At 48.5% G+C, this 27,661-nt stretch overlaps 3 protein-coding genes across 5 annotated transcripts; 1 reads left to right on the top strand and 2 right to left on the bottom strand.

The window, feature by feature from the left end:
* Positions 1 to 674: 674 nt before the first annotated feature.
* Positions 675 to 2,112, bottom strand: LTA (lymphotoxin alpha). The gene is made up of 4 exons (XM_055574619.1): positions 1,989 to 2,112; positions 1,493 to 1,597; positions 1,300 to 1,405; positions 675 to 1,087 (listed from the first exon to the last, which is right to left on the bottom strand). Exons 2-4 carry the CDS (start codon positions 1,586 to 1,588, stop codon positions 675 to 677), a joined length of 615 nt encoding a protein of 204 aa, XP_055430594.1. The 5' UTR covers positions 1,589 to 1,597; positions 1,989 to 2,112.
* Positions 2,113 to 11,482: 9,370 nt separating this feature from the next.
* On the bottom strand, positions 11,483 to 23,396 carry NFKBIL1 (NFKB inhibitor like 1). Of its 2 annotated transcripts, none has more exons than XM_055571067.1 (4): positions 23,131 to 23,396; positions 21,709 to 21,985; positions 13,390 to 13,611; positions 11,483 to 13,265 (listed from the first exon to the last, which is right to left on the bottom strand). In XM_055571067.1, the coding sequence occupies exons 2-4, from the start codon at positions 21,971 to 21,973 to the stop codon at positions 12,676 to 12,678; spliced, it is 1,077 nt and encodes a 358-aa protein (XP_055427042.1). In that variant the 5' UTR covers positions 21,974 to 21,985; positions 23,131 to 23,396; the 3' UTR covers positions 11,483 to 12,675. The 2 variants fall into 2 exon arrangements, with proteins under 2 accessions (XP_055427042.1, XP_055427041.1); XM_055571066.1 differs by lacking the exon at positions 23,131 to 23,396 and adding an exon at positions 22,385 to 22,572 and having other exon boundaries at positions 11,486 to 13,265.
* On the top strand, positions 22,698 to 27,634 carry ATP6V1G2 (ATPase H+ transporting V1 subunit G2). Of its 2 annotated transcripts, none has more exons than XM_055571068.1 (4): positions 22,698 to 22,904; positions 23,528 to 23,611; positions 23,896 to 23,996; positions 24,524 to 25,064. In XM_055571068.1, exons 2-4 carry the CDS (start codon positions 23,530 to 23,532, stop codon positions 24,695 to 24,697), a joined length of 357 nt encoding a protein of 118 aa, XP_055427043.1. In that variant the 5' UTR covers positions 22,698 to 22,904; positions 23,528 to 23,529; the 3' UTR covers positions 24,698 to 25,064. The 2 variants fall into 2 exon arrangements, with proteins under 2 accessions (XP_055427043.1, XP_055427044.1); XM_055571069.1 differs by lacking the exon at positions 24,524 to 25,064 and adding an exon at positions 27,413 to 27,634 and having other exon boundaries at positions 22,769 to 22,904.
* Positions 27,635 to 27,661: the final 27 nt, after the last annotated feature.

Raw genomic sequence — 27,661 nt, 5'->3', positions numbered from 1 at the left:
GGAATTCTCCCCTCCCCAACAGACATACAGGCAGACAGCATTTCAGAGAAAAGTTTATTTGGCTTCATTGAGGGTCAGACATCTCTTTGCGGGGTGTCCAGTTAAGCAGCGGCTGGCTCTTAACAGCTTTTCACTTCCTTCCAGAACCCCTTGGTCCCTCAGAGCCACGTGTTCTCTCTCCCACTGGGTCATCCTTGTGCCTAAGCCCTCTCACTCGTCATCTCTTGGGTGTATTAGCTCTTTCTTCTGATGTCTCGCTATTATTCCCTTCTCTCCATGCTCCATAAATAAATAATTTAATTGTTTTCCCTTCATAAATAAGCCCCCCTCCCTGCCTTTAGTCATCCACCCAAGCTCCCTCATGTGTCAGCTCCCCTCTCCATGTCCAGGACGAGGCCCCCTAGATGGGCAGGGCCGAGGAAGGGATCTGGGGGGGCATTTCGAGGCAGGCTTGAAGTCCTCAGCTGAGCATCTGGGGTGGTCCAGGAAGGTCTGGTCCCCTGGTGTGCCTAGAATTCCTTCTTTGGAAGCTCCAGGTGCTGAGAACTGGGCGGGGGGAAGACTCAAGACTGTTGGAATGGTCAAAGGAGAGGTGCGGTGACCCCTGAATTGGTCAGAATGGAAGCAAAATGGGGAGAAGGCCTTGAAGCCTATTTGTTTCTTTCTGAATGTTTCTACAGAGCGAAGGCTCCAAAGAAGACACTACTGGGGCTGAGGAGCAGGTGGGAGATGCCGTCTGTGTGAGTGGATAGCTGGTCTCCCCGGGTGAGCAGGAATACAGCCCCCTGGTACACCGAGCGCACCCACGGCCCCTGTGGCCCTGGGCACACGGACTTCTGAGCACTGAGGAGAGGCACGTGGAAGGGGTACTGGGGGGAAAACAGCTGGACCTCATGGGCCAGGTAGAGAGGGGTGGGGGTGGCCCTGGGGAAGCAGCCTCTCCCGGAGAAGACCACTTGGGAGTAGACGAAGTACAGGCCACTGGTGGGGACCAGGAGGGAGTTGTTGCTCAGAGAGAAGCCGTGGCGGAGGAAGGCGCGGTCCGTGTTTGCCCTCCAGCGCAGCGAGTCCTGGGTGCTGGGGTCTCCTGGGAAGAGCCAGAGGGGATGATGCTTAAGGACTTGGGGGTCAGTGGTCTCAGTCCCCAAGGCAACAGGTGCTGGACTGAGTTCCCGGGGATGGCTGGGAGGACAGAGGGAGTGGGAGTGGGGTGAGCTGATGGGGGGTGGATATTGGGTCTCTGAAAGGGGCAGGAGGAGGGCTGGGGGCTACTTGTCAGGAGAGCGGGTGGATGTTTACCAACAAGGTGAGCGGCGGGTTTGAGGGTGCCACGGGTGAAGGGCTTCGGGAGTTGCTGATGGGCAGGCTGTGCAGCTGAGGGTGTGAGGCCAACACCACGGAGCCCCTAGGCGAGAAGAGAGTCAGACAGGCTTTAAGGCCCAGGATTGGGCTGGGCCGCCCCCCACGGCCCCTCTTGGTCCTGCTGCCTCACCTGGGCCTCCGGCGGCAGGGCCAGCAGCAGCCCCAGGAGGAGGAGGGGTGGGGTGCTGCACACCCTCAGGAGGTAGAGACGTCCAGGTGGTGTCATGGGGAGAACCTGCGGGGAGAGAGACAGTGAGTGGGGCGGGGCGCGATGAGGAAGACGGGCCTCCTGCCGGTGGAGACAACCACCCCGAGAGACACACAGCGCGACAGACAGAGAAGGGGGACAAGATGCAATCAGGGAAACCCCGAGGTGAGCAGGGGGAGAGAGAGAGAGACAGATAGGAGGGGAACAGAAAGGGCTCAGAACGATAGACACAGACAGAGAGAAAGAGACTGACAGATGGAGTCAGAGAGAGGGGAACCAACCAAAACCAGCCCCACCAAGGCCCTGGCCCTGGCTGGAGGTGCAGGAGGGGCTGGGGTGTGAGAGGAGGGACTGAACGCCCCCGGGGAAGGAATCCACCACCCCAGCAGCCCGAGGAGATGGGCTGGGAGAGTCTCACCTGCTGTGCGGGGGCCCCTTGGCCCGGACGCCTGGGTCCCTTTATAGAGGAAGCGGCAGTGGCAGCGTGGCAGGCGGCGGGCGGGTTCTAGGCCGGGGCTGGGGCTTGGGGAAGCCCCCAGGGCTTAGAAGATGCTGCTGTTTCAGTCGAAGGCAGGAAAGGCTGAGGCCTAGGACAGAACCGCAGGCTGGGGGCTCAGACGACTGAGTTCTGGGAAAGGGAGTGGGGTCAGGGGAACCGTGGGCTGGGAGGGCCAGGGAGCGGGGTCAGGCTTAGGAGTTCTAGAGAAGGGACAGTAAATTCAGAGGAGGAGAAGGGGAGCTGCTAGGGCGTGGGCTGGAGGCCCGGTTCCCTGAAGAGTGATTTTGTGTAACACCTCTGCACCCTTGACTGATTACAGCCTTCTCTGTGTGCATGTTTCCTCCTCTCATACCCCATGTCTTTGTCCCAAAAGACTCAAGTCAACTTGTCCCAGTCTGTGTATTTTCCAGGTCATCTGGTGGGTTTCATATCAAGAAGTTGCATTATACACCCTCCCGCCTGGGACATCCTGGTTTATGCCTGTTGTCCTGGTGGAAACATTCATGGAGCTCCGTTCTGCTCTCAGAAGTGTCTTGGTTTGGAAAATCCCACTCAGGGATGAGGCTCTGAACTCACGTATGATGAGGCCTCATCTTACTGAAGGACTCCCTCCACCTCATCCCAACCTTAGGCGGGCTTGGAAGATCAGATTTATATAACCCCAAACAAACACATTCCAGCATCAAGGAATGTGGCAACTGCCCAAGTTCTCTACACTGCAGGCTTCAGAATTCCACACAGGTGGAGCTCAAGGGTGGTGTTCTAGGATGGGGTGGAGATAGCAAAATGACCTGTCTTGAAGCTGCGTTTGTAAAACCAATACATTGTTTTGTTTTTATAATTTTCGTCCTTCCTTCCTTCCTTTCATTATGGCTGCGTGGAGTCTTTTCTGCTGTATGGACTTTTCTCTGGTTGCGGTGAACGGGAGCTGTTCTCTAGTTGCAGGGTGCGGGCTTCTCACTGCAGTGGCTTCTCTGTTGCGAAGCACCAGCTATAGGGCGCGTGGGCTTCAGTAGTTGTGGCTCCCAGGCTCTAGAGCACAGGCTCAGTAGTTGTAGTGCATGGGCTTAGTTGCTTCATGGCATGTGGGATTCTCCTGGACCAGGAATCAAACCTGTGTCTCCTGTGTTGTCAGGTGGATTCTCTGCACTGAGCCACCAGGGAAGCCCCAGTACACTGTTGTAAAATCATTAAGGATTTCCCATTTCTGTCAATCTGGAACTCAGGTACAGTGAGGTGCACTTCTCCTAAGTAGACAGCCTGATGAAATTTTCCATCTGTTTAGAGCCATGCAGCCACCATCCAGTTCAACATATTTTTAGAACCTTCCCCAGAAGGTTCTCTCATGCCCTCTCTCAGTTCAAACCTCCCAAAGATAACCAACCTTTTGACCTCTACAACTACACATTAGTTCTTCCTATTTTTTAAAAAAATATTTATCTATTTATTTAGCTGTGATGGGTCCTAGTTAAAGCACATGGAACCTTTAGTTGTGGCGTGTGGGATCCAGCTGCCTGACCAGGAATTGAAGTCAGTCACAGTGAATTGGGATCTTGGAGTCCTAGCCACTGGATCACCTGGGAAATCCCAGTTCTTCCTACTTTTGGACTTCATATAAATAAATCACACAGACAACTCATCTGTGTTTGGCTTCTTTCTCTTGTGTTGTTTGTGAGATTCATTTACACGAGCAATTCTTATTTCATTGCAATGTGATGCTGTGTGAATATATTCTATCCATTTTTCTGTTGATGGGCATTCGGTTTGTTTCTAGTTTGGGGCTAGTATGAAAAATGATGATATGAATATTCTTGAACACGAGTGAGTTTTCGCTTAGCTTGTAGGTTGCAGGTCAAAAAAAAAACCAGCAACGTTTCTTAAGATGATTTTAATCACATTTCATAAGACTGAGAAAACAATTGGCCACCTCAAATATTATTACTCCTCTTATGACTTGTTATGCTTTCATGTGGAAGGTTTTGGAGGGGCTGGGGCTGAGGACGGTGGTGATGGAAATTCAAGCCCTCCCTCTGTTGCACTGGCAGAAAGTCCCTGAGGGGTCTTGGTGTCCTGTGGCAGTAAGTCATGTTCGGGGTGTGTATGAGCTAGTTCTCCTGTTTTTCTCCCCCTACTTGAGGCCCTGCAACTTTGCCTTTCATGCCTTCCTAGTCTAATCACTTCATTCTTTTTGTGGGGGGCGGGCATGCCTCGTGGCTTGCAGATCTTAATTCCATGCGTGACCAGGGATTTAATCTGGGCCATGGGAGTGAAAGTGCAGAGTCCTGACCATTGGACTGCCAGGGAATTCCCTCATTCCATCTCTTCAGCTTTCTCTCTACTCCACAAACATTTATCAAGCATCTGCACAAGGCATTTGAGGAAACACGTGTGGAAGACAGTCTCCAAACCTCTGGGAGCTCAAAGACCAGTGTGGGACACAGGTTAGTTATAATCACAATAAAGTGTGGTAAGTTTTTCTGACAGTGCGCTTATGGCTGCTGCTGTTGCTAAGTCACTTCAGTCGTGTCTGATTCTGTGAGACCCCATAGACGGCAGCCCACCAGGCTCTCCCATCCTGGGATTCTTGCAGCCCACAGAAAAGCCATCAAACTTGATCTGGGGGAGAGGTGATCCAGGCATCAAGAGGTAAAGAAGATGATGAAGGACATTCTTGATAGAGGGAACAGAAGGTGCAAAGACTAGAGGTAAAAGAGAGTACGAAGTGTGCTAACATGTGCAAGTGAACACAGATAGAAGGGACAGAGATGAGGCTTTGGAGGCAAGCTGAGAACACATCCTGAGGGATTTAGAGCCAAGAAAAGATTTCATTCTAAGAGATTTCATTCTGAGGGGAAACCACCAAATTTTTTAAGTGAGAGAGGGACCCACCCAGATTGGTAGATTTAAAACACGAGTCTGGAAGCTACAGGAAGAATGAATTGAGGTATGGGAGCTGGGGTCTGGAGGGGAAACCACCCTTCCAGATGTGAGACCAGTTGGGAAGGTTTTGCAAAAACTCAGCAAGGAGGTGACAAGAGCCTGCAGCATATAAACTGAGGCAGTAGCAGGAAAATGGAAAGGAGAGTTTCTAGGCAAAAATCGACAGGTCTTGGTGGCTTACCAGGTGTGATGGTGGAAGAAGGGCAGCCACAGGTGCCTCTTTTGAAGCATCTTGGTCTCTATTGGCATCATGTTCTTTCAACCTGTGCCCTGTGTCCCTGCTGGCCTCCCTCTTGGTCCCTGTTCCTTCCCTTTGCTCTGGGCCCCTCTTTCTCTGGAGTCCCTTTTGTTTCCAGCTCTCTTTTTCTGCCTCTCCAATGGTAGGAGCTGATGGACTTGGAGACCTCAGCTATATTACTAATAAAGTGTAAAATGACGTTGCAATTAATGATGAAAAACAGAAGTGGAGAAGCTTTGGTCAGAGAGGAAAATTGGGACATGGAAGGGTGAAAGGGGAAGGCAAGGAGGAGAGAGAGGGAGATATGAGAGGGAGGAAGGAAAGGGGAGAGCTGGTCTGTGTCACAGGCGTTTGCGATGCGCTGAGGGACGCTCCTCGAGATGGACCAATCTTGGTTTCAATCTTAGTTTCGGAGGTTGTGTGAAATTCAGTTTCTTTCTTGAGGAGGCCAGCAGTTGGTTTGGGGCTTTCCCTGAGTGGGAGGGGTGATGACTAGAGTCTTGTGCTCCAAACCCAAGGAAGTACAGTTTCTACAGTGGTCTCTGTGGAGAAAACTAGTGAAATTGCTGAGCCCTCCAAATGAGGTTGAAATGATACCAGCCTCAAACCTGAACTTAGCCTCAAAACCTAACCTGGGATTTAATGTCAACTTTGATCCTAACCCATACTTAACCTCAACCCAAATCGCAACTCAAAATCAACCCTAACCTCAAATCTAAACACATTTCAATAATGAACCCCCTAAATAAACTTATGCACTAAACTAACCCAGCGCTGTTTCTAGAGCTCATCTTGGAATTAACTCATCTCCATTCCTAACCCTATAGTTAAACCTGACATGAAATATAAGTTCAATCTGAGCTACAAACGTGAAGTTGAGCTTTATCCTGCTTTTCCCCATTATTAATTCATGCTTCCATTTAACGAGTCTTTTTTGGGAACTTAAAGCATTGGACTTGACTTTGACCACCAGACAGTGACATTGCTGGTTTAGCCCAATCTCTTCACTCTTTCTGGAGCTGTTTCTCTGCTCTTCCCCAGTAGCATATTGGACACCTACCGATTGGGAGCTTACTGCGTGCTGGGCACTATTCTAGGTAGTAAGGATATAAACAGGTCAGACAACGCACCTGCCATCGGGAAGCTTTCCTTCTAGTGAGGCAAGGCAGAAAGAAATACACTGAAGAAGAAAGCAGTAAGTAGTGCTATGAGGAAATAAGATAGGGACGTGTGCTAAGAGCGGCAGGGATCTACTTTAGACACTGTGGTCAGAAAAGTCCTTTCCAAGTAAATGGCCTTTTAAGCTGAGACCTAAATGACAGGAGTGGCTGAGTGAAGGTTTGGGGGAAGAAGCAGTCCAGGCAAAGGGAACAGCTACTGCAAAGGCCGGAAGATGGAAATGAGCTGGGGGCACTGAGGAACGGAAGGGAAGCCAGTGAGGCTGGAGCAGAGAGAGTGGGAGATGGATAGGCTCAGAGAACAGGGGCACGGCGGGGACCAGAGCCCGCAGGGCCCTGCAAAGACAGGTAAAGCATCTGAACTGTCATCAACCAGGGGGACCTTTGGAGGGTGTCAGGGTGTGTCCATGTATGTGGGCAAGTGGGGGGAGGAGAGAAGGAGGGGTGAGGTAAAAGTGATTGGATTCACGTTTTTAAAAGATCACTGTGGCTCCTGTGTTTAGACTGGACTGTGGGGAGTAAGACTGCAAGCAGGGACACCAGGTAGCAGACAACTGCAGTAATCCTGGGGAGAAGACGGTGGCTGCCATGAAGATGGGACAGAAGTAGACAAATTTGGGGCATCCTGAGATACATTTCAGGGGTAGAATTGACAGGCCCAGATGATGGATTGATGATGAGGGGGGTGGAAGATGGGGAGACTGAGAGAGAAGCAGGATTCTGATGGGATGGGAGAACCAGAAGTTCAATTTTGGATTTAAATCTATTGGCCAGATATCGAAGTCTTGGATAACATTTGAGTCTTGCCAAGAAATGTCACTTGGCAATTCTATCAATATATGTGAGTCTAGATTTCAGAGGCAATGTCAGAACTAGATTGTCAATGGTGGGAACTGTCAGCACAAAGCCATGGAGATGGAAGAAATACCTTACACACACTCCTAAGATCCCTTCTAGGTATTTATGTTTTCCTTCATGATAAATGCAATGTATCTCCTATTCTAAATGTCAGAAGCAGCAACCTCTTTCTTCTAGAAGCAAAACCCTCCAGACTTAGTTTTCTCTAGAACTCTCACTGGGATTCAACCTCCCTGGATTCGATCCCCTATCCAACACAGGATGCTTGTAACAACCCATTCCACAATATTTTATGGAACTCCTCATATATTTAAATCCTCTATTTCACTTTTGAAAGCATCTTCCTCTGGGACATTGAAACCTGGCTTTTCCCTAAGAACGTTCATTCTGTCTATGGTGAAGGCTGCCCTTTCTTCCACACCCATCACTAGAAGCAGAGGGCAGGAGAGGGCACTGTCCTCTCCCCCCTCGGCACCACTGATAATCTCCTCCTCTCTTGAAATCCATGCCTTTGCATCTTCCATGTTCTGGTCTTCGTAACACAATCTCCTCCACCAGCATCTCTACCACGCATCTAACAATTTGTGTATCTAGATCAGTCTTTCTTCACCTCTCCTTCCCTACCTGATATTCTACCAATATCTTGAAAAACTTGATTTGGGTAAACTCAGTGGTCTCATTCTTGGGTCCTTCTCCTGGACTGCCAAAGCATCGCAGGAGAGTCATATCCTCAGAAGAGGCCTATTACTAATCCTGGTCATCTAACCTCAGGAAGCCCTTAAGGTCCCCTAATCTTTGTTTGTTGACTTCCTAGTTCTACTCCTGCAGTACTTTATCTACTTCTCCATGTTCTAAATCTACATACCTCCCTAGCTCTTTACTCTCAGTGATGCTATTAGGCTTTTATTGAACTTAGGGTCACCTAAGGAGTACTTCTTTATTGTCTTATTTTCCCTTCATGTTTCCTTTTGCTTCTTGAGTCAGAGGACTCTTTCTCCTAAGGTAGACTCTTTGTACTCTGTATTTCACTTCCCCATGTTTACCATTCCCTTTCCCCTCTTCCTTGTTTTCAGTATCTCTTTCCATGTGCCTTTGTTTTATATACTCAACTTTACTTCTCAAAAATAAAAAGCCTTTCATGGACTCTCTCCCTTAAATGTCCATTCCACCTCTCGCCTTCCTTTTCTGTGTGATGTCTCAAGAAACTAGCCCTCTAACTAACCACTTTTTCGGGAACTGGTAAAATTTTCCTCACTGTAAAAGTTGTGGGTTGAAAGAGAGATGGTTCTCGGTTACCTTCAGTATTCACCATTCTATGACTTTGTACTCAGCTCCTCCTTTGCCTCACCTCCCACTCATTCTTTAACCTATGTAAAGCGACTTCTGCCCCTCTGATAAGTGGAAACTGTTTTCTCAAAATTTGTAATCGTCTAGTCCTGAACCCAAAGGATCTTCTGAACTCTCACCTATTAGACTTCTTTGAAGTGTCAGATGTGGCTGCCCGGGCTCTGCTTGGCACACCTCTCTTGCCCTACTTTTCTGTCCCTTCAATCTCTCTCCTTTAGTGGCTTCCCTCCCTTTGACCATCCTCAAGGTTCTTCTGATCACCCTCTCTTGGAGGGATCCTGTCCACTCAGAAAAGGATGCCCAAAGCTGTGTCTCCAGCCGCTCCAACTTTTCTTTTGAGCTCCAGACCTGCCTGCTGGAAACCTGCACTTCAGGGTCATGCTGCTACCTCCAACCCTGCAGGACCTTCTTGAGCACTATATTACTCTAAGCAGGTACACCTCCTGTCATCATTTGTGGCTGGTGCTTGTTTGTACACAGGAGAACCCTGGAGAAATCCCTAGGATTTCTGTTAGTTTGTTCCACCCACATTAGATCACTTGGTTCATTGCAGCCTAAATGTGAAACGTGTGCTCAGCCGTGTCTGACTCTGCCACCCCATGGACTGTAGCTTGCCAGGATCATCTTCCAAGGACTTTTCTCCGCAAGAATCTTGAAGCGGGTTACTGTCTCCTGCTCAAGGGGATCTTCTCGACCCAGGGATCAAATGTGCGTCTCTTGCATCTCCTGCACTGGCAGGTGGACTCTCTACCACTGAGCACACCTGGGAAGCCCACTTGTTTGTATATCATTTCAATAGACTGCAAGCCCTTTGAGGGCAGTGACTTTTTTTCATTTATATCCATTGTCTAGCAGAGCACTCTGCTCCTATCAGGTACTTAATAAAAATTTGATTGCCTGAAATCAACTCATTTTCTCCTCAGCCACATACCTCCTTGGTTTAGGGTGTTCTGGTCTTTCTTATGCCCTTGGCTGAAAACTTGGAACCATCTAGAACTCCTCTTCCCTCACTCCCACCATCCAGTCAGCTGGCACATCCTAATGACTTATCCCTCACAAAGTTATAAGATTTGTCCCTTCCTTTTTAATGCCACTTGGAGTTATTGGGACTTAAGCAGAGAGTACACAGGTTTTGGGGTAAAATGAGTTTAACGCTAATCCCATACTTTGTAGCTGTGTGGCTGTAAGTTACAATACATTTATGAGCCTCAGTCTCATCTGTATAACGGAGATCCTTCTGGACAGTTGCTGGCAGGATTCTGATGTTGGGAAAAGGGTGTGACATGGTTAACATGTAGAATGTGTCCCCCCACTGCCCACAGCACCTGTTTTCTTTACTCGTCTGTACGCGTGAAGCAGTCCCTGCCGCCCCCCGCCCCCACAGCTGTCACAGTGCCACTGCCTGCCAAGTCCACACCCCTTACCTTGACATTCTTTGTCCTTTCCTCAACACATGCTCCCTCACACCTGCACTCCACCTACCTCAGGATGCTCACCTTTCCTGAACATACACTGTTTTCTGACTCTCAGCCTCTGCTCAAGCTGTTTCACTCCTCTCCGGGGCCCTTTCACTCACCCCCTCCCCCAGAAATCCCACCTGTTCATCAAATGCCCTCTCCTCCTTCAGAGCCTACTGGGTGCTTGCAGATGGAACACACCCCCCGCCCCCCACCCCCCACCTTCTACATCCACCGTACCTTACTCTATCTAGTTCACTCAGCATGCCTTGAATCAGTTGATTAGGTCTGCCTCCCCTACCGGACAGCAAATTTGAAGCAGTTTGCATTTATCTTTGGGCTATTTGATGCTCAGCTGAACTGCATTGAAGACAGTCCCTCCCACACCCCTTTCCTGACTTAACCAGACCTGCCCCAACCCCAATCTCCCAAGGGACCCTCTTCAATCTCATCAGTCTCATTCCCAAACCCATGTCTCTAACTGAGCCCCAGTGCACCCTCCACTGAGAAGCAATTCCTTGTTCCAGTTCTAGAGCAAGGCTGCACATGTCCATGTCCCCAGGGTTGCACAGAAGGCTCTGAGTCACCCCTTGGGGATCCCTGCTTCCCCTCCCCACCCCAACTGTGGAAGACAGGATGCCTGCTGCCTGGCCCCAGGGGGTCAGAGGAAGCCAGGGCCTCTAGGGCTCAGTATTTTTATCAGCTTAGGAAATAAGAGACACAGAAGCGGAAACCGTGTGGTCAGAGAAAGTGAGCAGCCCTCATCTCAGGGGAACCCCCAACCGGGCTGGGGGCCAGACACCAGGGAGAGACGTTGAAAAGAGGGAGGTCGGGGGGCCAGAGAGTGGGACTTATTTTGCTTTGGTTTTATGTGACTCTCACAGAAGGGCCAATGATGTGCTTAAAAACCAGACTGTCTCCTGGGTGAAGGAACAAATTTGGACACCAGAGTTTTCTGTTGCTCACTTCTCCAGCCCCAGCTTAAAGATCCTAACCCCAACTCCACCCCCGCCACTTCGAACTTGAGCTCTTTGCATGCTACTTCCGAAGTCTCCGGCCTGTGAGAGGAACCGGACGCTTGGGTTGCTCACAGCTCAGTCTCTTCTCTGAATCACGGCAGCTTCCTCTCACAGGATCTTTCTCATCAGCCCTCCCTCCTCCTGCCCCCTGAACATCTGCCGGGTCCTGGGAGACCTGGGGCCTGTTGGCTCTCTGTCTTCTCTGAGGGTCTCACACCCACCTCATGTGCCCATGCTTCCAGAGACTTTCCCTCCCCGTGCCCCATCACCCTCTGCTTCCACACCTGGGATTCTCCTGTGTAGACCGGCATTCCATTCCAAACCTGAAAAATAAGTTCTGATTCACAACATTCTCTGATGCAGACATGTGTGGCCTGTGCACGTGCCGGCACATGCCCGTATTCTCCTGAGTCCTGCCCCTGAGTTCCTGCTGTGTCCTGCCAGTACTGTGGGATCCCACCGGTAGGCGTAGGGTGCAAAGTTGTCTGCAACTTCCTACCCTAGTTCAAGGGAGCTGAAGAGGAGACTGAGTTTGAAGAGTGGAAGAGATGGTGCTCCCCCTACCCTCCCACCTTAGGAACCCTAGACCCTCTCCCACCACCCACCAGGACCTTTTCCTTAACCTCAGGAAAAGGGGACGTTTATCTGGAAGGCCAAGACAGGGCTGCCCAGAGATGGAGCCCAGGTTTGGGATGGGGGCAGAAGCTGGCTGGAGGAGTTGAGAACTGGAGCCCTGGAGGAGGAGAGTCAGGACTGAGAAGCCCGAGGGGACTGATGGCCTCGGGTGTGGATCTCTGGTTGCCCAAGAGCAGACAACCCAGGTTACATAATTTGGCTCTTTCCGCCTCCTTCCCCTGCTCCTAATTTTAGTAACCGAAATTCCACTCCCCCACAAGGGCTCTTCCCCTCTCCTTTCTGCTTCTATCCCCCATCCTCCCACTACATTCTCATGGTCCCCCAACTCCAGGTGCCCCCAATTCAGATCATTCAGTGACTCAGCAGAGGGAAAGCCCTGTGTTGGGGGAAGAGGGTGTTAAGTGGGGAGGAGGATGTGGTTCCGGCTGGGGAGGGGAGGGAAACTAGCTTTGTTCCCCTTTTTGCCTCTGTTCACATCTATTTCTCCAACCGCTGACTGAAGAATGGAGAGGAGCCCAGCATAGGAAGTGCAGAGACTGGAGGGCAGACAAGCTGGGTCCTCTTAGCGCCGCCCTTGTGGGCAGGTGGGCAGGGGGCTTCTAGTCTGCAGCAGAGGGCCCCAGAGTGTGCCTGCATGGTGCAGGGGTATAGGAGCTGCGGGTTTTGGCATGTGGCGTGGGAAATGAGAAGTCATGGGTGATGAAAACCACAGTGATGGAAAAAGGCAGAGGAGACACCGGGTGTGCAATGTGGAACCAGGTCTTATTAGGAAATGGCAGAGTCAAGGAGCAGGGTGGTGGCCCGCATCCCCCCGCCCCCACTCATTACAAGTTTTGCTCCCACCCCGTATCCTCTGCCCTTCAGTACTGGCCTCCTGACCTTAACCTTCCTACTGTCCTGCCCTTCCTGCGGTTTCTCGCTCTCCCCTCAGCATCACTTGAGGGCCTCTGCGTGGCGATTCAGGGCCTGAGAAAGGGCTGTCACGGCTCCCATCACTCGGCCCAGCTCCCAGGTCTCAATCTGGCTTCGGAATCGCTGCAGGAAGCGGTCAGGGTGCCAGCGGACCTGCTGGACCCTCAAGTACCTCCTCAGAGCCCCCTGTTCCTCCAAGGGGGGACCCCTGGCCACCAGTGCTGCAGCCATGGCTTCTGGGTCCCCTCCCCCAGGGCAGGGCCAAGGCACATCACCGAAGCGCCAGAGTCTGCCCCGCCCTGCGCCTCTGGGGTGCTCTGCCCGGGGCCCGGCTCTGGCCGGCTCCGGAGCGCGATCCCCGAGCGCCTCCTGCGCCCTCCGGGCTCGGCTCTCACGCAGTTCCTCCTCTTTGGCCCGGGCTCGCTCTCGGAAGAGCCGCTGCTCCTCCTCCTGCTGCCGCCAGCTGTGCCCGGAGCCCTCAGCCCGTGGGGGTCGGCAGGCTCCCTCTGCCTCACGCCGCTGCTGCTGGCGCTTCTGGGCATGTTCCCGGGCCATGCGATCTGACCAGGCTGAGAAGGACTCGGGTTCCTGGGTCTCATGGGAAGCATCATCTGTTTGGGAGGGCAGGTGGGGGTGGTCTTGGAGAGGCTGTGAGGAGGTGATGGGCAGCACGGGAGAAGGGAGCACAGGAAGCCAGTGGGGAAGGGCGGCTGTGGACGGAAATGGCATCCTTACCTTCAAATCTCCCGATGACCTCCTGCCACTCGTCCTCCAGCTCTCCCTGCAGCTTCTGTCTCCATTCCCGTTCCTTAGAGGCCTCATCTTCCTCCTCCTCCTCAGCAGAATCCCAGGGGGGTCCCCAGCCCAGAATCTGCCCTGGGGTCTCCCCATCCTTATTCTTTATTCCCATGGCAGAGGGACAGCGACTCAGCAGTGGCAGGAAGAAATCCGTGTAGGCTGTTGACAGGACAGCAGTGAGCACAAATTAGCTGGGAGGGCCGCCGTCTTGAATCCTGCAGGTCACTCACTCCCTTGGTCTTAGAGCAATGGAAGCGTTGCTCACACGGATGCCTCCTGGGTACTAGGCAACCACCGTCACTGACAAATACTTATTGATACTTTACATCATGAATAAGTGTGGTAGTTTAATTCTGTCTTTGCAGACCAATTTGGTGTCCTGGGAGCGCCACTACATCAGATGATATTTTCTAGCTTGCTTCCCTTTGACTGTATATTCCATTTTTTTGGCTTGAAAAATACCGTTACTTTGTACTTTTTATTGTGTTTCTCATCCAAAACTATATCCTATATAGAATATCTGAACACCCTGATCTGTACCATTATAAATATACAAATACCTAATATTTTTCTTTTTATATCACTTTTCAATAAGCTGAGAAAAATAAATGTTCTCAGGGAAATTTCTCTCAGCCAGCCTTAGCCAGGGGATGCTGAGAGGGTAATGGGAGGTAGTCCAATAATGAATTTAAGCCACTGAAATGTTCCCAGCAGCAGGGCAAACTCTTTCCAAATGACTGCCGACCTAAGGCAGGGGAAAGGGGTTGAGACAGAAGGTCCCAACCTGGCTGACAGGAGGCTGGGGAAAGCAGGAAAGGGACTGACATGCCTGAGCGCCCATCTTCCTGAGTCCTGACCTCAACGCACCTGCTCCATTGTCAGCTGAGTGCCAACACTGCACCTACCAGTGCCCCCTGCCACAGCCACCAGCAGCCCCTGCACTCCCAGGACAGAGGAAGGTGAGCAAGCCACCCTCCCTTCCTGTAGACCTACTTTTTCTCCCTAGGGCAGGAGGAAGTGGGCTGGCAGGCAGTCTTTCAATCTTTATTCACTGATGCTAGAACATAGTGGCTGCCCGGCAAAACGATGGGACAGAGGAAGGGCCGTCCTGTCAGTACCAGGAAGGCACAAGATAGAATGGGTCCAGCCTTGGCTGGCCAAGGCCCACTGCCCCCTACCCATCTCCTGGCACATTTGAGTGTCACTCAACGCGAACCACATCAGGATGAGGGGTGGAGGAACTTCTCTTTAGTACTGATGTGACCTGTCACAAGCCCTCCCAACTTGTCCCACCCAGCAACTGGCCTTGTCTTTCAACAGCTTATTTCCCACCAGGGCTCACAGCAGGTGTGAGGGTTGGTGGGTGCTCAGGTTTGCATGGGAGGTTTTTAAATTCATAGGTTTGAAGGGGTAAGGCCTCCAACTATAAAACACTATGAGTAAAATCTGGTACAGAATATTAAATAGCCACTAAAGATTATGTTGGTGTGGGGAAAAAGCAGGCTGCAAAACTGTGTATAGGATCCAATCACAATTGTGTGAAAAGAGACCAAATCAATGGTTGAAAAAAAGATTTGAAAGAAGTATGTAAAAATTCTAGTTTCAGGGTGGTAGACTATGAGTAGCTTTCCCTCCAAGTCCTAGCTGATATTTTAATGTGAAAGGGACATAACTAATATGAAATTTTCTTTTCTTTTTAAAGATTGAAGAATAAATTTAATCACTGTTAACAGCTAGGTGTGGTCCCTTTTCAGTCCTGTCTTGGTGTATATAAACACATGTGCATGACAATTTCTTTTCAAGAGTTACATGTTGTTTGGTAACTTTCTTTTTTCATTTAGCAGTTCATTTATAATTTCCACAGGAGTATACATAGCCTACCTCATTCTTTTTTGTGAGTGTGTACTGTTCCATTGTGTGTATCAAACGAACCTTCCCACCCCCAATAGAAAGACTTTCCAAAAATGATCAGTCTTACACATATGTGTTTGTGGACTCCTTACAGTACTTCTGTGGGGTAGATTCTCAGAAGGGGAATTTCTGAGTAAACAAAATGTGCAATTTTGCCAAATTGCTTTCAAAAAAATTTGTGCCAAGGTATACCCCATCAAGAAAATAGGAGTGCCTAATGAAATTATAGTTTTATCACTTTCAGGAAACTTTTTATATGTGATAAGGAATATTATTCAATTATTCTTGAAATAAACTAGGTAATTATCAAAATATTTAAAAAAAGAATATATGAGTGCCTGTGAAGTCCTTTATCAAATCTGAATATCACCAACCCTTTAAATTTTGCCCATCTGATAGATTAAAAAAATGACTTTATTAATGAAAGTTTTTCATATTCATATTCTTTGTCTACTTTCCCCCTGGATAATATACAGATAGATATGAGAGTTATTTATATAATATGGATACCCATCCTTTTTGTTTATTTCACATATATTGTAAATATTTTCCTCTATCTTTTCCAAGTTTTTGTCATTAAATCTGTGTCTATTTTCAACTTACAGCTTTTGACTTTATTTCATTCTTAGGAGGGTTATTCTCCACTCCAAGATTATGCCCTTGTGTTTTTTCCTACTATATTTATTCCTAGAAAAAAATTTTTTTTCAAAAACAGAAAAAAGTACCAAGTATAGTATGATAAGCAACCTATTCCTACCACAAAGTATGTGAATGTATTTTCATTTTTTTCAAAATAATTTTATTTAAAAAAAAAAACCATCAGAGATAAAACTAAAGTTGTCTTTGATACTGTCTTCCAAGTTTTATCCCCCCAGAGAAAACCCTCTCGTGAATTTGAGTCCTTCCTGTCGCATTTAGATGTTTAATCTGCTGTAATTTACTTTTGAGTCGGGTGTAAGGTAAGACTATTTTTCTCCAGAGAAGACAAATGGTCTGGTTATCATTTATTAAATAGTTCACCACCACCCTCTCCAGTTATTTGAAACACCAAATTTACTGACAATTTAACAGTACAGATCAACTTTTCCCAATGTTCTTTAATTCATATGTTGCACTTTTATACTGGGAAAAATAAATGTGAAAAAAAGCTCTGTGGCATAAACACGTTCTTCATCTTAGTGATGGAAGCACTGTTCTTCTCCCCCAAACGAGACACGATTTCTGTCTTAATGAGATGTTGATACTAATTGGTACAGAACACTTTTAAAAAATGCCAGATCAGAAGTTTATATTCAGTGATGATTGATATGCAGAGGAAGAAAAGGTAACAGTGGGCGGGCTGGTTGGAGAGGGCTTCTAGAAGGAGGTGGGGGCCTACATTGGGCTGTGAAGGGAGAATAACTTAGCAAGGTGGAAAACTTACTAGGGCGGGCAGGAAGGTGACAGGCAAGAGGCAGATAAAAAACAGGCATGCTTGTTGAAAACAGGCTTGGGGTCACTGAAGACAGAGTCATGGAGCAGGAGTCTCAGGTTTGTGGGTGTGCCGTGGGAGGTTAAGTTGGAAAGGCAAAGGGAACGTAAACCGGATGGCTCAGTCATCTGTAAAGCAGGTGTAAAACAGCCTACTTCTACTGAGCAGATCAAAGTAGGTAATGGATGGGAAATGTCTCATACTGTGCTGGCACAGGGCAGAGGTGCAGTGAATGCTACACTAAGGAGATGAAAACAAAAACTCAAGCTGGCTTGGGACTTATTCTTTTTGCAAAGATGGTGACAAGACGACCCTGTCTGTCATCGTTCACTCATTCTTGCTGAAGGCAGAGAATGGCTGTTGTTGGATTAAGGTGTGTTTATACAGGGGTCTCTGACAGCTAAGACCACCTTCCTAGGCGGTGTTACCAAAAGCCTCAAAGGTAGTGGCCATTCACTGGTATCTCACTGGGTGTGACAACCCAGCCCAGCCAATTCAGAATGAACTGACACATCCCTTGGACCCACCATGGGAACTGAAGGGAAATCCACCCTCCCCCAGAAGATTCTGGGTCATTTCATCTGTTCAAAGAAAATACCTGGATTTTAAGGCAGAATGGTCCCTAGAGATGGGCCTTCCTACCAAGGAGTTAGAAGGCCACCTGGTGGTGAGGATGGCAGGGGACCAGGAGGAAGGAAAGCCTGAGGGCCTGGGAGTGACCTGAGTGTAGGTGAAATTTCAGCAAGGTCCTGAAGTTTCTGGGCCCTGTTTTCCTCATCCTTAAATGGAACCATAATTATCAATCTCACATGTTTCTTAGAATTCAATATAATGAAGGAAGCACCTACCGTAAGAGACATTTGTCACTAAAGAAGCCTTAACTGAGTAATAAAAGAATAAAAATAACAGTACTTCTCATCTTTTGTTGTTGTTTAGTCACTAAGTCCTATCTGACTTTTTGTGACCCCATGGACTCTAACCCGCCAGGCTCCTGTGTCTATGGGATTTTCTGGAGAATACTGGAGTGGGTTGCCATTTCCTTCTCCAGGGAATCTTCCCGATCCACGGATCAAACCCACATCTCCTGCACTGCAGGTGGATTCTTTACTGCTGACCACTAAGGAAGCCCTACTAATCACCTGCTGCTGCTGCTAAGTCGCTTCAGTCGTGTCCAACTCTGTGCGACCCCATAGACGGCAGCCCACCAGGCTCCCCCGTCCCTGGGATTCTCCAGGCAAGAACACTGGAGAGGGTTGCCATTTCCTTCTCCAATGCATGAAAGTGAAAAGTGAAAGTGAAGTCGCTCAGTCGTGTCCGACTCTTAGTGACCTCATGGACTGCAGCCCACCAGGCTCCTCCGTCCATAGGATTTTCCAGGCAAGAGTACTGGAGTGGGGTGCCATTGCCTTCTCTGACTTATCATCTAGTGAATACCAAAACTGCACCAAGTGCTTGCCTCACTCGCCACAACCTCCATTCTAGAGAAGCAAATTAGGTTTACGCAGGCTAAACTGGAGAGGGCTTGACACAGCCCATTAAGTGGCAGGGCTGGAACCTGATGGGGTCTGAAGTCTGCCTCAGGGCATTCTGCTCTGTTGTCATATACAGTGTCAACTGTCAAGTTGGGTGCCTGCACTTTGTAAACCTCCTCTAAGTTAAAAAATATCTGAATAGGTCAGCCTATCTTACTATGTTAGGGGAACTAAACAATAGGGGATTTTTGACTATATGGGGGAGGTTTCAGGGTGTGGGTGAGGTTCCTGTACATTCTTGGGGAGCTGGGGGGGATGACAATTGCAATCAAACAGTTCAGATTGCTCATCCACCAAGAGATTTTCATCTAACGTTCTTATTCTAGAAGGAAAGTTTCTAAAAGGGGAAATGGCGTTTCACCTGTTATTTTCTTAGGGAGAGCTGTACCTCTTCTGAGCTGCCTCCACTGCCACTACAGTATCAACAAGCCCCCATCAATATCAAAGGCTTTCCAGAATGCAGATATTTGGGGGATTTGATAAGAGCTGATCTGAAAGTACATATAGTTGACCCTCCATATCCTCAGGTTCCACATCTGCAGAGTCAACCAACCATAGACCTAAAATATTCAGGGGGAAAAAAAAATTCCATCAAGTTCCAAAAGCCAAAACTTAATTTGCAGTTTGCCTGCAACTATCTAAGTAACATTTCCATTGGATTAAGTATTTTAAGTAATCTACAGGAAGACAGTGCATGGGTTATAATGCAAACATCACACCATTTCATAAAAGGGACTTGAGCACCCGTGGATTTGGGTGTCCTGGGAGTAGGGGGTTCTAGAACCAATCCCTCTCAGATACCAAGGGACAATGGTACACTGTATATCAGGTAGTCTGGGAGAGCATGGCTAGGCTAGCCCTGGTAACCAAACATGTGAATGTTTCTGCAGTGAAATGTATGAATATTGACATCAGTAGGATAACAGCATATCATAAATAGCTTAGCTTCAGTTTAGGTTAGATTTTTTTCACCAAATGAGTTTGGTGGCAGGCTGATGAAAAAATACGGTTCTGAGTGTTTCTGAGTTTCAGAACTGTGGGTAAAGGAGTATGGATCTATTAATACCCACAGGAACAATGGCCAGTATCTAGAGTGCTTAGCATGTGCTGATCACAACAAACTGTGGAAAATTCTGAAAGAGATGGGAGTACCAGACCACCTGACCTGCCTCTTGAGAATCCTGTATGCAGGTCAGGAAGCAACAGTTAGAACTGGACATGGAACAACAGACTGGTTCCAAATAGGAAAAGGAGTACGTCAAGGCTATAAATGGTCACCCTGCTTATTTAACTTACATGTAGAGTACATCATGAGAAATGCTGGGCTGGATGAAGCACAAGTTGGAATCAAGACTGCTGGGAAAAACAGCAATAACCTCAGACACGCAGATGACACCACTCTTATGGCAGAAAGTGAAGAAGAAGAACTAAAGAGCCTCTTGATGAAAGTGAAAGAGGAGAGTGAAAAAGTTGGCTTAAAACTCAACATTCAGAAAACTAAGATCATGGTATCCAGTCCCATCACTTCATGGCAAATAGATGGGGAAACAGTGGAAAGTGACCGACTTTATTTTTTGGGGCTCCAAAATCACTGCAGATGGTGACTGCAGCCATGAAATTAAAAGACGCTTACTCCTTGGAAGGAAAGTTATGACCAACCTAGACAGCATATTAAAAAGCAGAGACATTACTTTGCCAACAAAGGTCCGTCTAGTCAAGGCTATGGTTTTTCCAGTAGTCATGTATGGATGTGAGAGTTGGACTATAAAGAAAGCTGAGGGCCGAAGAATTGGTGCTTCTGAACTGTGGTGTTGGAGAAGAGTCTTGACAGTCCCTTGGACTGCAAGGAGATCCAACCAGTCCATCCTAAAGGAGATCAGTCCTGGGTGTTCTTTGGAAGGACTGATGTTGCAGCTGAAACTCCAATACTTTGGCCACCTGATGCGAAGAACTGACTCATCTGAAAAGACCCTGACGCTGGGAAAGATTGAAGGCAGGAGGAGAAGGGGACGATACAGGATGAGATGGTTGGATGGCATCACCAACTCAATGGACATGAGTTTGGGTAAACTCTGGGAGTTGGTAATGGACAGGAGGGCCTGGCATGCTGCAGTCCATGAGGTCACAAAGAGTCGGACACAACTGAGTGACTAAACTGAACTATCATGTGCTGAGTGCTTCATTATGTGCTGTGTCAGTTGATGCTAAAAACATATTTACAGCATGAGTGCTTTGAACACAGGTGTTATCACTGTGTAATTCTATAAAGTACCACACAGCAGAGACTATCTAGGTAGGCTGCTGGGATACAATCCTTGCTCTACCACTTAATTGTTGTTTGACTTTGGCAAATTACTTCTCTGTGCTGTTTCCTTATTTGAGAAGTGAAGGATGATGTTAGTGCTTATATCTTCACAGGGTAGTTGTTAGGATTAAACGAGTTGCTTTGTGAGAAGTGCCTGTGTGCTTAGTCCCCCAGTTGTGTCTGACTCTTTGCAACCCCATGCACTGTAGCCCGCCAGGCTCTTCTGTCCATGGGGATTCTCCAGGCAAGAATACTGGAGTGGGTTGCCATACCCTCCTCTAGGGGATCTTCCCAACTCAGGGATTGAAACCAGGTCTCCCTCACTGCAGGCAGATTTTTTACCGTCTGAGCCACCAGGGCAGCCCTAAATGGGTTGCTTTGTGAGAAGTGCCTGGCACACAGCAAAGGTTGCTATTAATTAATTTTGCATGGTGACAAATTAAGCATCAAGAAACTTTAGTTACTTGCCCAAGAACACACAGCTGTTAACTGTGGAGCTGGGATTTGAATCCATGCATTGTAACTGCAGAGAGTACCCTCTATCTTATTTTTCATACTACAGGCAAACAACCAGTTAAGAGAAAAAAGTAGCTGCTAACCTAGATATTGTGGCTCAGACTGTATAGAAACTTCTTGCAATGTAGGAGACCCGGGTTCGACCCCTGGGCCAGGAAAATCCCCTGGAGAAGGGAATGGCAACCCATTCCAGTATTCTTGCCCGGAGAATCCCATGGACAGAGAAGCCAGGTGGACTACAGTCTATGAGGTTGCAAAGAGTCGGACCCTACTGAGCAACTAACACACAACAGTGTAGAGAGATTTGAAGTTTGAGTACTAGTTGCTGTTTGGGTAATGCTGGGCTCCTCGGACAGTGGTAGCTCAGTAATGTGAAGGCATAAATGACAGCCATAAGCCAACTTGGTCAACTACTTCCCTGAGTCCCAGGACCAAATAACTGGCTTATTTCTTCTACCACTGGCCTTCATCTCAGACCCCATCAGTTGCTCACGACCTTGTTCCCCACCAGGCAGACTCACCATCAGGGCCCTGGCGGGCAGCGGCATGCAGCGCCGTGTCCCCATGGCGGTCCTGGTGGGCAGGGTCAGCCCCAAGCCGCAGCAGCAGGCACAGGGCAGGGGCATCGTGGCGGGCGCATGCCCGGTGCAGAGGTGGGGGCTGCCCAGCATCTACATCAAGGCCTGGGTGTCGCTGGAGGAGGGCTTGGGCCCGAACCAGCCGTCCTGCAGACAAATAGCGACGGAAGCGACGCTCTCGGCGTTGGCGACGGGAAGTGGAGGCCATGGAACTCTTGGCCTGAGGAAGAAGGATAAGAAGGCAGCAGTCAGGACCCCAGCCTTGGATGGTCCCTCCCCCTCCATCTCTGGCCTTCTCTCTGTTTCTCCCTTCGGTTCCCCATTTCTTCTGACAATTTTCAACAAGAAATGAGGCCAATCCTAACCCTCATCCCTTTACCACATGAGAAGTTTGAAAAAAATTTTGAGGGGCGCTGGGGTCACATTTCTTTTTAATGTAAAATTTGAGAAAAGGATAAATGATTACTTAAAGGCTCATTAGCCCAGGTAAATTTCCATAAAGGATTTTGTTATATAATACAAAACAGAATGATGGGGGAAATTTTTATCAACAGATACCTTAATTTTAAAAAGTCATAGACAATTTCAAATAATGATCTAGAAATTGAATATAATGTACCCGGCAGACAGATGTAGAGGCTTCTCCCTCTGGGACTTGGGGGGAGGGGTTACTCATCAGACCTGCCCCCCCCGCCCCCAAAGTACCCCCGGAGCAGTAGGCCCGAAGCCCGTGTTTAAGACGCTCCGAGGAGGGGAGGCGGGAAGGGCGGAGACACTCTAGACTGACGGAAGTGGCGCAAGCCGAGAAGCAGGTAAAGAACGGAAATGAACTGTGAGGCGTGTTACCGGATGTCGTTCCTCCCCGAGGGGGCAGGAGGTGTTTCCTTGGCCCAGCCTCCGGGGGGAAACTAGGGAACTTAAGATAAAGGGTCCGTCTGAAACCGGAAGTCTGGAAGACAGGAGAGGAAAAGGAGCAGAGAGGCAAAGGCTCTTGGGGAGTTTAACCCCGCCTCCCTCAACTGGGAGGAGAGAGGAGATGGTTCAGTGATAGACGAAAAGATGAGACGAGAAAGAAAACAGAAGAGATAAAGACAAGAAAAAAACCGCAGTGAAAATGCAAAACTAAACCCCAAACCACAGTAAGGCCAAGGAAGGGACAGATCATAGAATAAAAATACAGTAAAAGACAAGGAAAACAACTGTAGGACAAAGCAAATGAGATGAATGGAGAAATTTGGAATTGGAAAGATGTAGCAAAAAAAGATGGAAATGGGAGGGAGAAAAAAGAGGGGAAGAGAAGTTGGAAGAATTCAGAGAAGCCCAGATATTCTGTTCCCAACATACCACGCATGATAATTTCCTTACCTCTTCACCCCATTCTCAATCTCTCTCTGCCGCCTTCTTTCCTAAATACTCTTCTCCTCTCGGCCGCCGCCCCCCATTCCTTCCAACTGGGAAAGCTCTGCACCTGCTGTAGTTAGCGAGCAGCTTTGGACCTGGTCTCTGCTGCCACCAGGCGGTAATTCTGAGTACTGCCAGCGTGAGAGGTGGAAAGGAGGACCAGCCGTCAATGGGAGGATCAGTTTGGGGGACACACCCGGTACAGGAGGCTGAGCGAAAAGGGGAGCACTAAGACCCAGGGGAAGTGAAAAGCTGCAGCAAACAGCTGGAGGAGGATTAGGCGTTGTGGGGGGAGGGAAAAGGGGGAGCCATCTGGTACCTTGGTGGCTTCTGAAACAAACAACATTGGTCATAACAACAGAAATGGCCAGTCAATCCCAGGGTATCCAGCAGCTCCTGCAAGCCGAGAAGCGGGCGGCTGAGAAGGTGGCAGATGCCAGAAAGAGTGAGTCTCATTTTTTCCTTAGGAATCTGGAAAGAAAATTAGGGGTAGAGGGACAGCAAACATTTGAGTCCTTGGGATAACCCAAGACTGATGGAGAGAGAGCTGGGGGCTGCGGTTGCTTTTAGGAGGGAAGAAATGGGTGGGTGATGAGAATCCTGTTCTTGGCTGACAGAGAGAAGGCAGTAAATTTGGGGGAGGGACTGACCCCCAACTCTCACAGTGTGTGTGTGTGTTGGGGGGCGGGGGGTCCTACCCCCACTTTCAGTCCTTTCTTCTGCCTCCAGGGAAGGCCCGGCGTCTGAAGCAGGCAAAGGAGGAGGCACAAATGGAAGTGGACCAGTACCGCAGAGAGAGAGAGCAAGAATTCCAGAGCAAGCAGCAGGCAGTGAGTCGTGGGGGAGCTGAGATGGGACCCTGAGTGTGCATGTTGGTGGGTATATCTGGTGGGATGTGTACAGGGCGATTCCACAAGAAAAAAGGTGGTCAAGGGTCAAAGGGGACCCTGGTGAGGTCAATCTTAGTTGTATGTAAGAGAGTCTGGGAGTTTTGAAGGACTTGTGTAGCTGGTGGTGGAGGTGGGGGGATGGCTGAGATCTATGCAGGGTATGATGACATTTGGGGTGGAGGGCAGAGTTTTATGGGCATGGATGGTGAGGATCCTACAGTCTGTTGTAGGATGATGCTGCATGTCAGATCTTAGAGGAGAGGGCATTATGTTGGTCTCTTTGGTGTCCAGATATTTCCGTGGATTCGAGTGGTGTCTATCTAGATATTTCCATGGGTGGGCATGACTCTGGAGAGGGCCTTGATTCCTGGCCTTGCTCCAGGACCCTTCCTTCCACGTGCCTGGATGCTTCTTTCTCTGTTTCTGCTTTTTCTTTTCTCTCTTCCACCCTTTCTCCCACTCCCCAGGCCATGGGCTCCCAAGGGAACTTGTCAGCTGAGGTGGAGCAGGCTACAAGGCGCCAGGTGCAGGGCATGCAGAGCTCCCAGCAGAGAAACCGCGAACGTGTCCTGGCCCAGCTTCTCGGCATGGTCTGCGACGTCAGGCCCCAGGTCCACCCCAACTACCGGATTGCTGCCTAGGACCTAACCTAGGGCCTGACTCCTCCTCCCAGTTCCCTCCTGCCAAGAAATTCCCAAGTCAAAATCAACTTCCACCATAATCCTTCTCTCCCTTGCATTCCCTAGAAATTCTAGGAAGCAGGATCCAATGATTCTCCTGTGAAACTTAGACATACCCTGGTCAGACCTGAATCTCCTTATTGCTCTTTTACTGGGACCATGTAAACTGCCAGGTCACCTTCACTAAGATCCTTTGTGAAATTTGTAGCTTGGAGAAGTAGGGATGTGGAAAACACTGACTTCAGGGCCAGGCAGGCTTGGGTCCCTCTCCTGACTGTGCCACTTGCTGGCTGGGCAACCATGACAAGCTACTTAAACTGTAACTCCCGTGTCCTTCTAAGGCTGGAATAATGCTACCTTGTTGTTGCATTAACTAGAAATCATTCTGTAAAGAGCCTAGCATGGTTTCTAGTAGCTGGATTCAATAAGTGACAAATCTGTGATATTATAATGACCCCCTGCCCACCTGCCAAAACCTAAACACAGCTGTTTTCTCACTTCTGTCTGTGGCTTTCTAATTCTACTCATTCATCTTGCTGCTGCTAAGTTGCTTCAGTCGTGTCCGACTCTGTGCGACGCCATAGACGGCAGCCCACCAGGCTCCCCCATCCCTGGGATTCTCCAGGCAAGAACACTGGAGTGGGTTGCCATTGTGACCCTCCTAATTCTCTAGAGAATCGGTTCTTCCCATCTTTCTTTTCCCACAGACCTTATGATCCCTGAAAAGATGAAATGATGGCTTTAATTAGCCTCTCTATTGTGATTCCAGGAAGATGTTTGCATTTTTTAGCCTTTTTGTCTCTCTTAAGTTGGTCTTTCTCTTTATTGGCTTTCCCCCTTTTGCTATTTCCCAAAAGAACCATCAGATGCTTACTGCTTCCTGAGATCTAAAGTGATGTTGTGTCCTCTTGTGTGCATGACCTTCCTTTTACATCCTCAACACCATACTTTCCCTTTGTAACAATAAAAGTGTCAATAAAATAATTATGGGCAAATCAACTGGTTGGTTGAGTCAGCTTCCTTTTGCTTCTCATTTCTCATTTTCAGTCATTTTTGTTCCTTGCTTATGTATTCCCCACTCAAAAGGGCTGTCCTTTGAAGCTTGTTGGAGAAACAAAAGCAAATGGCACATAAGTTTTTCTCCTAAGTGAGAAACATGTGGCTCCTCCTTTGCACACCTGAGGACTGTAGATGGTAACTAGAGAGAAAATCTGAGGGGTAGTAACATTGCTTTGGCATTACTTTGTAATGTCATTACTTTTTAAAGTAAAGTAAAGGTAGTAACATTACTTTGGCCACCAGATGCAGAGAGCTGACTCATTTGAAAAGACCCTGATGCTGGGAAAGATTGAGGGCAGGAGAAGGGGACAACAGAGGATGAGATGGTTGGATGGCATCACTGACACAATGGACATGGGTTTGGGTGGACTCCGGGAGTTGGTGATGGACAGGGAGGCCTGGTGTGCTGCAGTTCATGTGGTCGCAAAGAGTTGGACACGACTGAGCGACTGAACTGAACGCTGCTTTGTTTTCCTTCATAGAATTTATCCGTACTTGACATGTCTCCCCTGTTAAATGAACTCTGTGATGATAGGGCTGTTCATTGCTATGTACCCAGATCTTAGGCTAGCACTTGACACAGGACTGGCAGTTGATACATGCTGTTGAAAAAAAAAGATATTGTGTGTTGGAAAAACTGCCCTTCTGTAACATCATCCTTGAATCACTGTTATTTCTTTCGGCCACAGAAAACGAGCCTTAAACCAATGAGGTTATCTGTAGGGTATTTATTAAGCACTCTTTAATCAGAGAGATGGGATACAGTAGAGAATAAAGAGGTACCTACGTTCTGGCTCTGTCACCTTGCTAGCTGTATTACTTTGGACATGTTGATTTATTTCTTTGAATCTGTTTGTTTGATATAGAATGGCAATAATGGTACACCTTGGTGTTAAATGGTTAAGTGATAGTACATAAAGGGTCAAACGTTTGTTATCAGTTTTGTTAAGTCACATCTGACTTCTGTAGCATATAAAAGCGAGAGGGGAGATATCAAATGTTTCATTCAGGAAAAATATCCAGGATGAACCAAGGGAGGGGTTATTGGGTAAAGGGTTAAGCACATTCTGGTTGAAATAGCAACATTTATAAAATGTATAAAATGTATTTATAAAAAGTATAAAATGTAACACTCAGGTTTCCCTGGTGGCTCAGTAGGTAAAGAACCAGCCTGCAATGCAGGAGACCTGAGTTCAACCCCAGGGTGGAGAAGATCCCCTGGAAGAGGGCATGGCAACCCACTCCAGTAGTCTTGCCTAGAGAATCCCATCGACAGAGGAGCCTGGTGGGCTACAGTCCATAGGTTGCAAGAGTCTGACACGACTTAGTGACTAACCCACCACCATGTAACCCTCATACCCTAGTATTTATCGGTAACACTTGGGGCAGAATCTAGACCCCCAGTCCTGCACGCAGTGGCTTCAGAACACCTTCCTGACTTACAGCCCAAGCCCACAGCCCTTAGGACATCAGATACATCAGCCAACCATTACTTTGGGTAAATGCCGCCCACCGGTTCCAAAGCTGGGGAAAAGGTAGGGGGTAGGATCCGTGAGAACTACTCACTACCTACACCTGGGGCTGGCCGTTCCCTAACTCCAGCGCCAGCGCCCCCAGGTCACCTTGACTACCGGGCCAAGGACCCCGTGGGAAATCGAAGTCCCGGCACCTTGGGTCCTCCTGCGCCCAGAGGAGGGGTGCCCAGAAAGAAGACCTGAGTGGCAAGAATCTAGATGAAGAGAGAGGCGCGGAAAAGAACTGGACAAGCTGGGAAAAGATAATAATGGGAAGAATTATAGTTTCCTTGATGCCTTTTGTTACTGGTAGTAGCGAAGGAGTAAGAAGTGGCTTAAAAAAATTTTTTTT

The sequence above is a fragment of the Bubalus kerabau genome, chromosome 3, assembly GCF_029407905.1.
Source record: "Bubalus kerabau isolate K-KA32 ecotype Philippines breed swamp buffalo chromosome 3, PCC_UOA_SB_1v2, whole genome shotgun sequence".
NCBI lineage: Eukaryota > Metazoa > Chordata > Mammalia > Artiodactyla > Bovidae > Bubalus > Bubalus kerabau.
Note: the sequence above shows the minus strand (reverse complement) of the source record. Positions and strands in the feature narration are given on the sequence as shown.

Coding starts and splice junctions, on each gene's coding strand:
- ATP6V1G2 (XM_055571068.1), top strand. CDS start 23,530: ATGGCCAGTCAATCCCAGGGTATCCAGCAGCTCCTGCAAGCCGAGAAG. Junction 23,612..23,895: donor GGTGGCAGATGCCAGAAAGA/GTGAGTCTCATT, acceptor TTCTGCCTCCAG/GGAAGGCCCGGCGTCTGAAG. Junction 23,997..24,523: donor TCCAGAGCAAGCAGCAGGCA/GTGAGTCGTGGG, acceptor CCCACTCCCCAG/GCCATGGGCTCCCAAGGGAA.
- LTA (XM_055574619.1), bottom strand. CDS start 1,588: ATGACACCACCTGGACGTCTCTACCTCCTGAGGGTGTGCAGCACCCCA. Junction 1,406..1,492: donor CCCTGCCGCCGGAGGCCCAG/GTGAGGCAGCAG, acceptor CTTCTCGCCTAG/GGGCTCCGTGGTGTTGGCCT. Junction 1,088..1,299: donor ACCCGCCGCTCACCTTGTTG/GTAAACATCCAC, acceptor GGCTCTTCCCAG/GAGACCCCAGCACCCAGGAC.
- NFKBIL1 (XM_055571066.1), bottom strand. CDS start 22,441: ATGAGTAACCCCTCCCCCCAAGTCCCAGAGGGAGAAGCCTCTACATCT. Junction 21,986..22,384: donor CCTCTACATCTGTCTGCCGG/GTACATTATATT, acceptor CTTCTTCCTCAG/GCCAAGAGTTCCATGGCCTC. Junction 13,612..21,708: donor TGCCCGCCAGGGCCCTGATG/GTGAGTCTGCCT, acceptor TCCTGTCAACAG/CCTACACGGATTTCTTCCTG.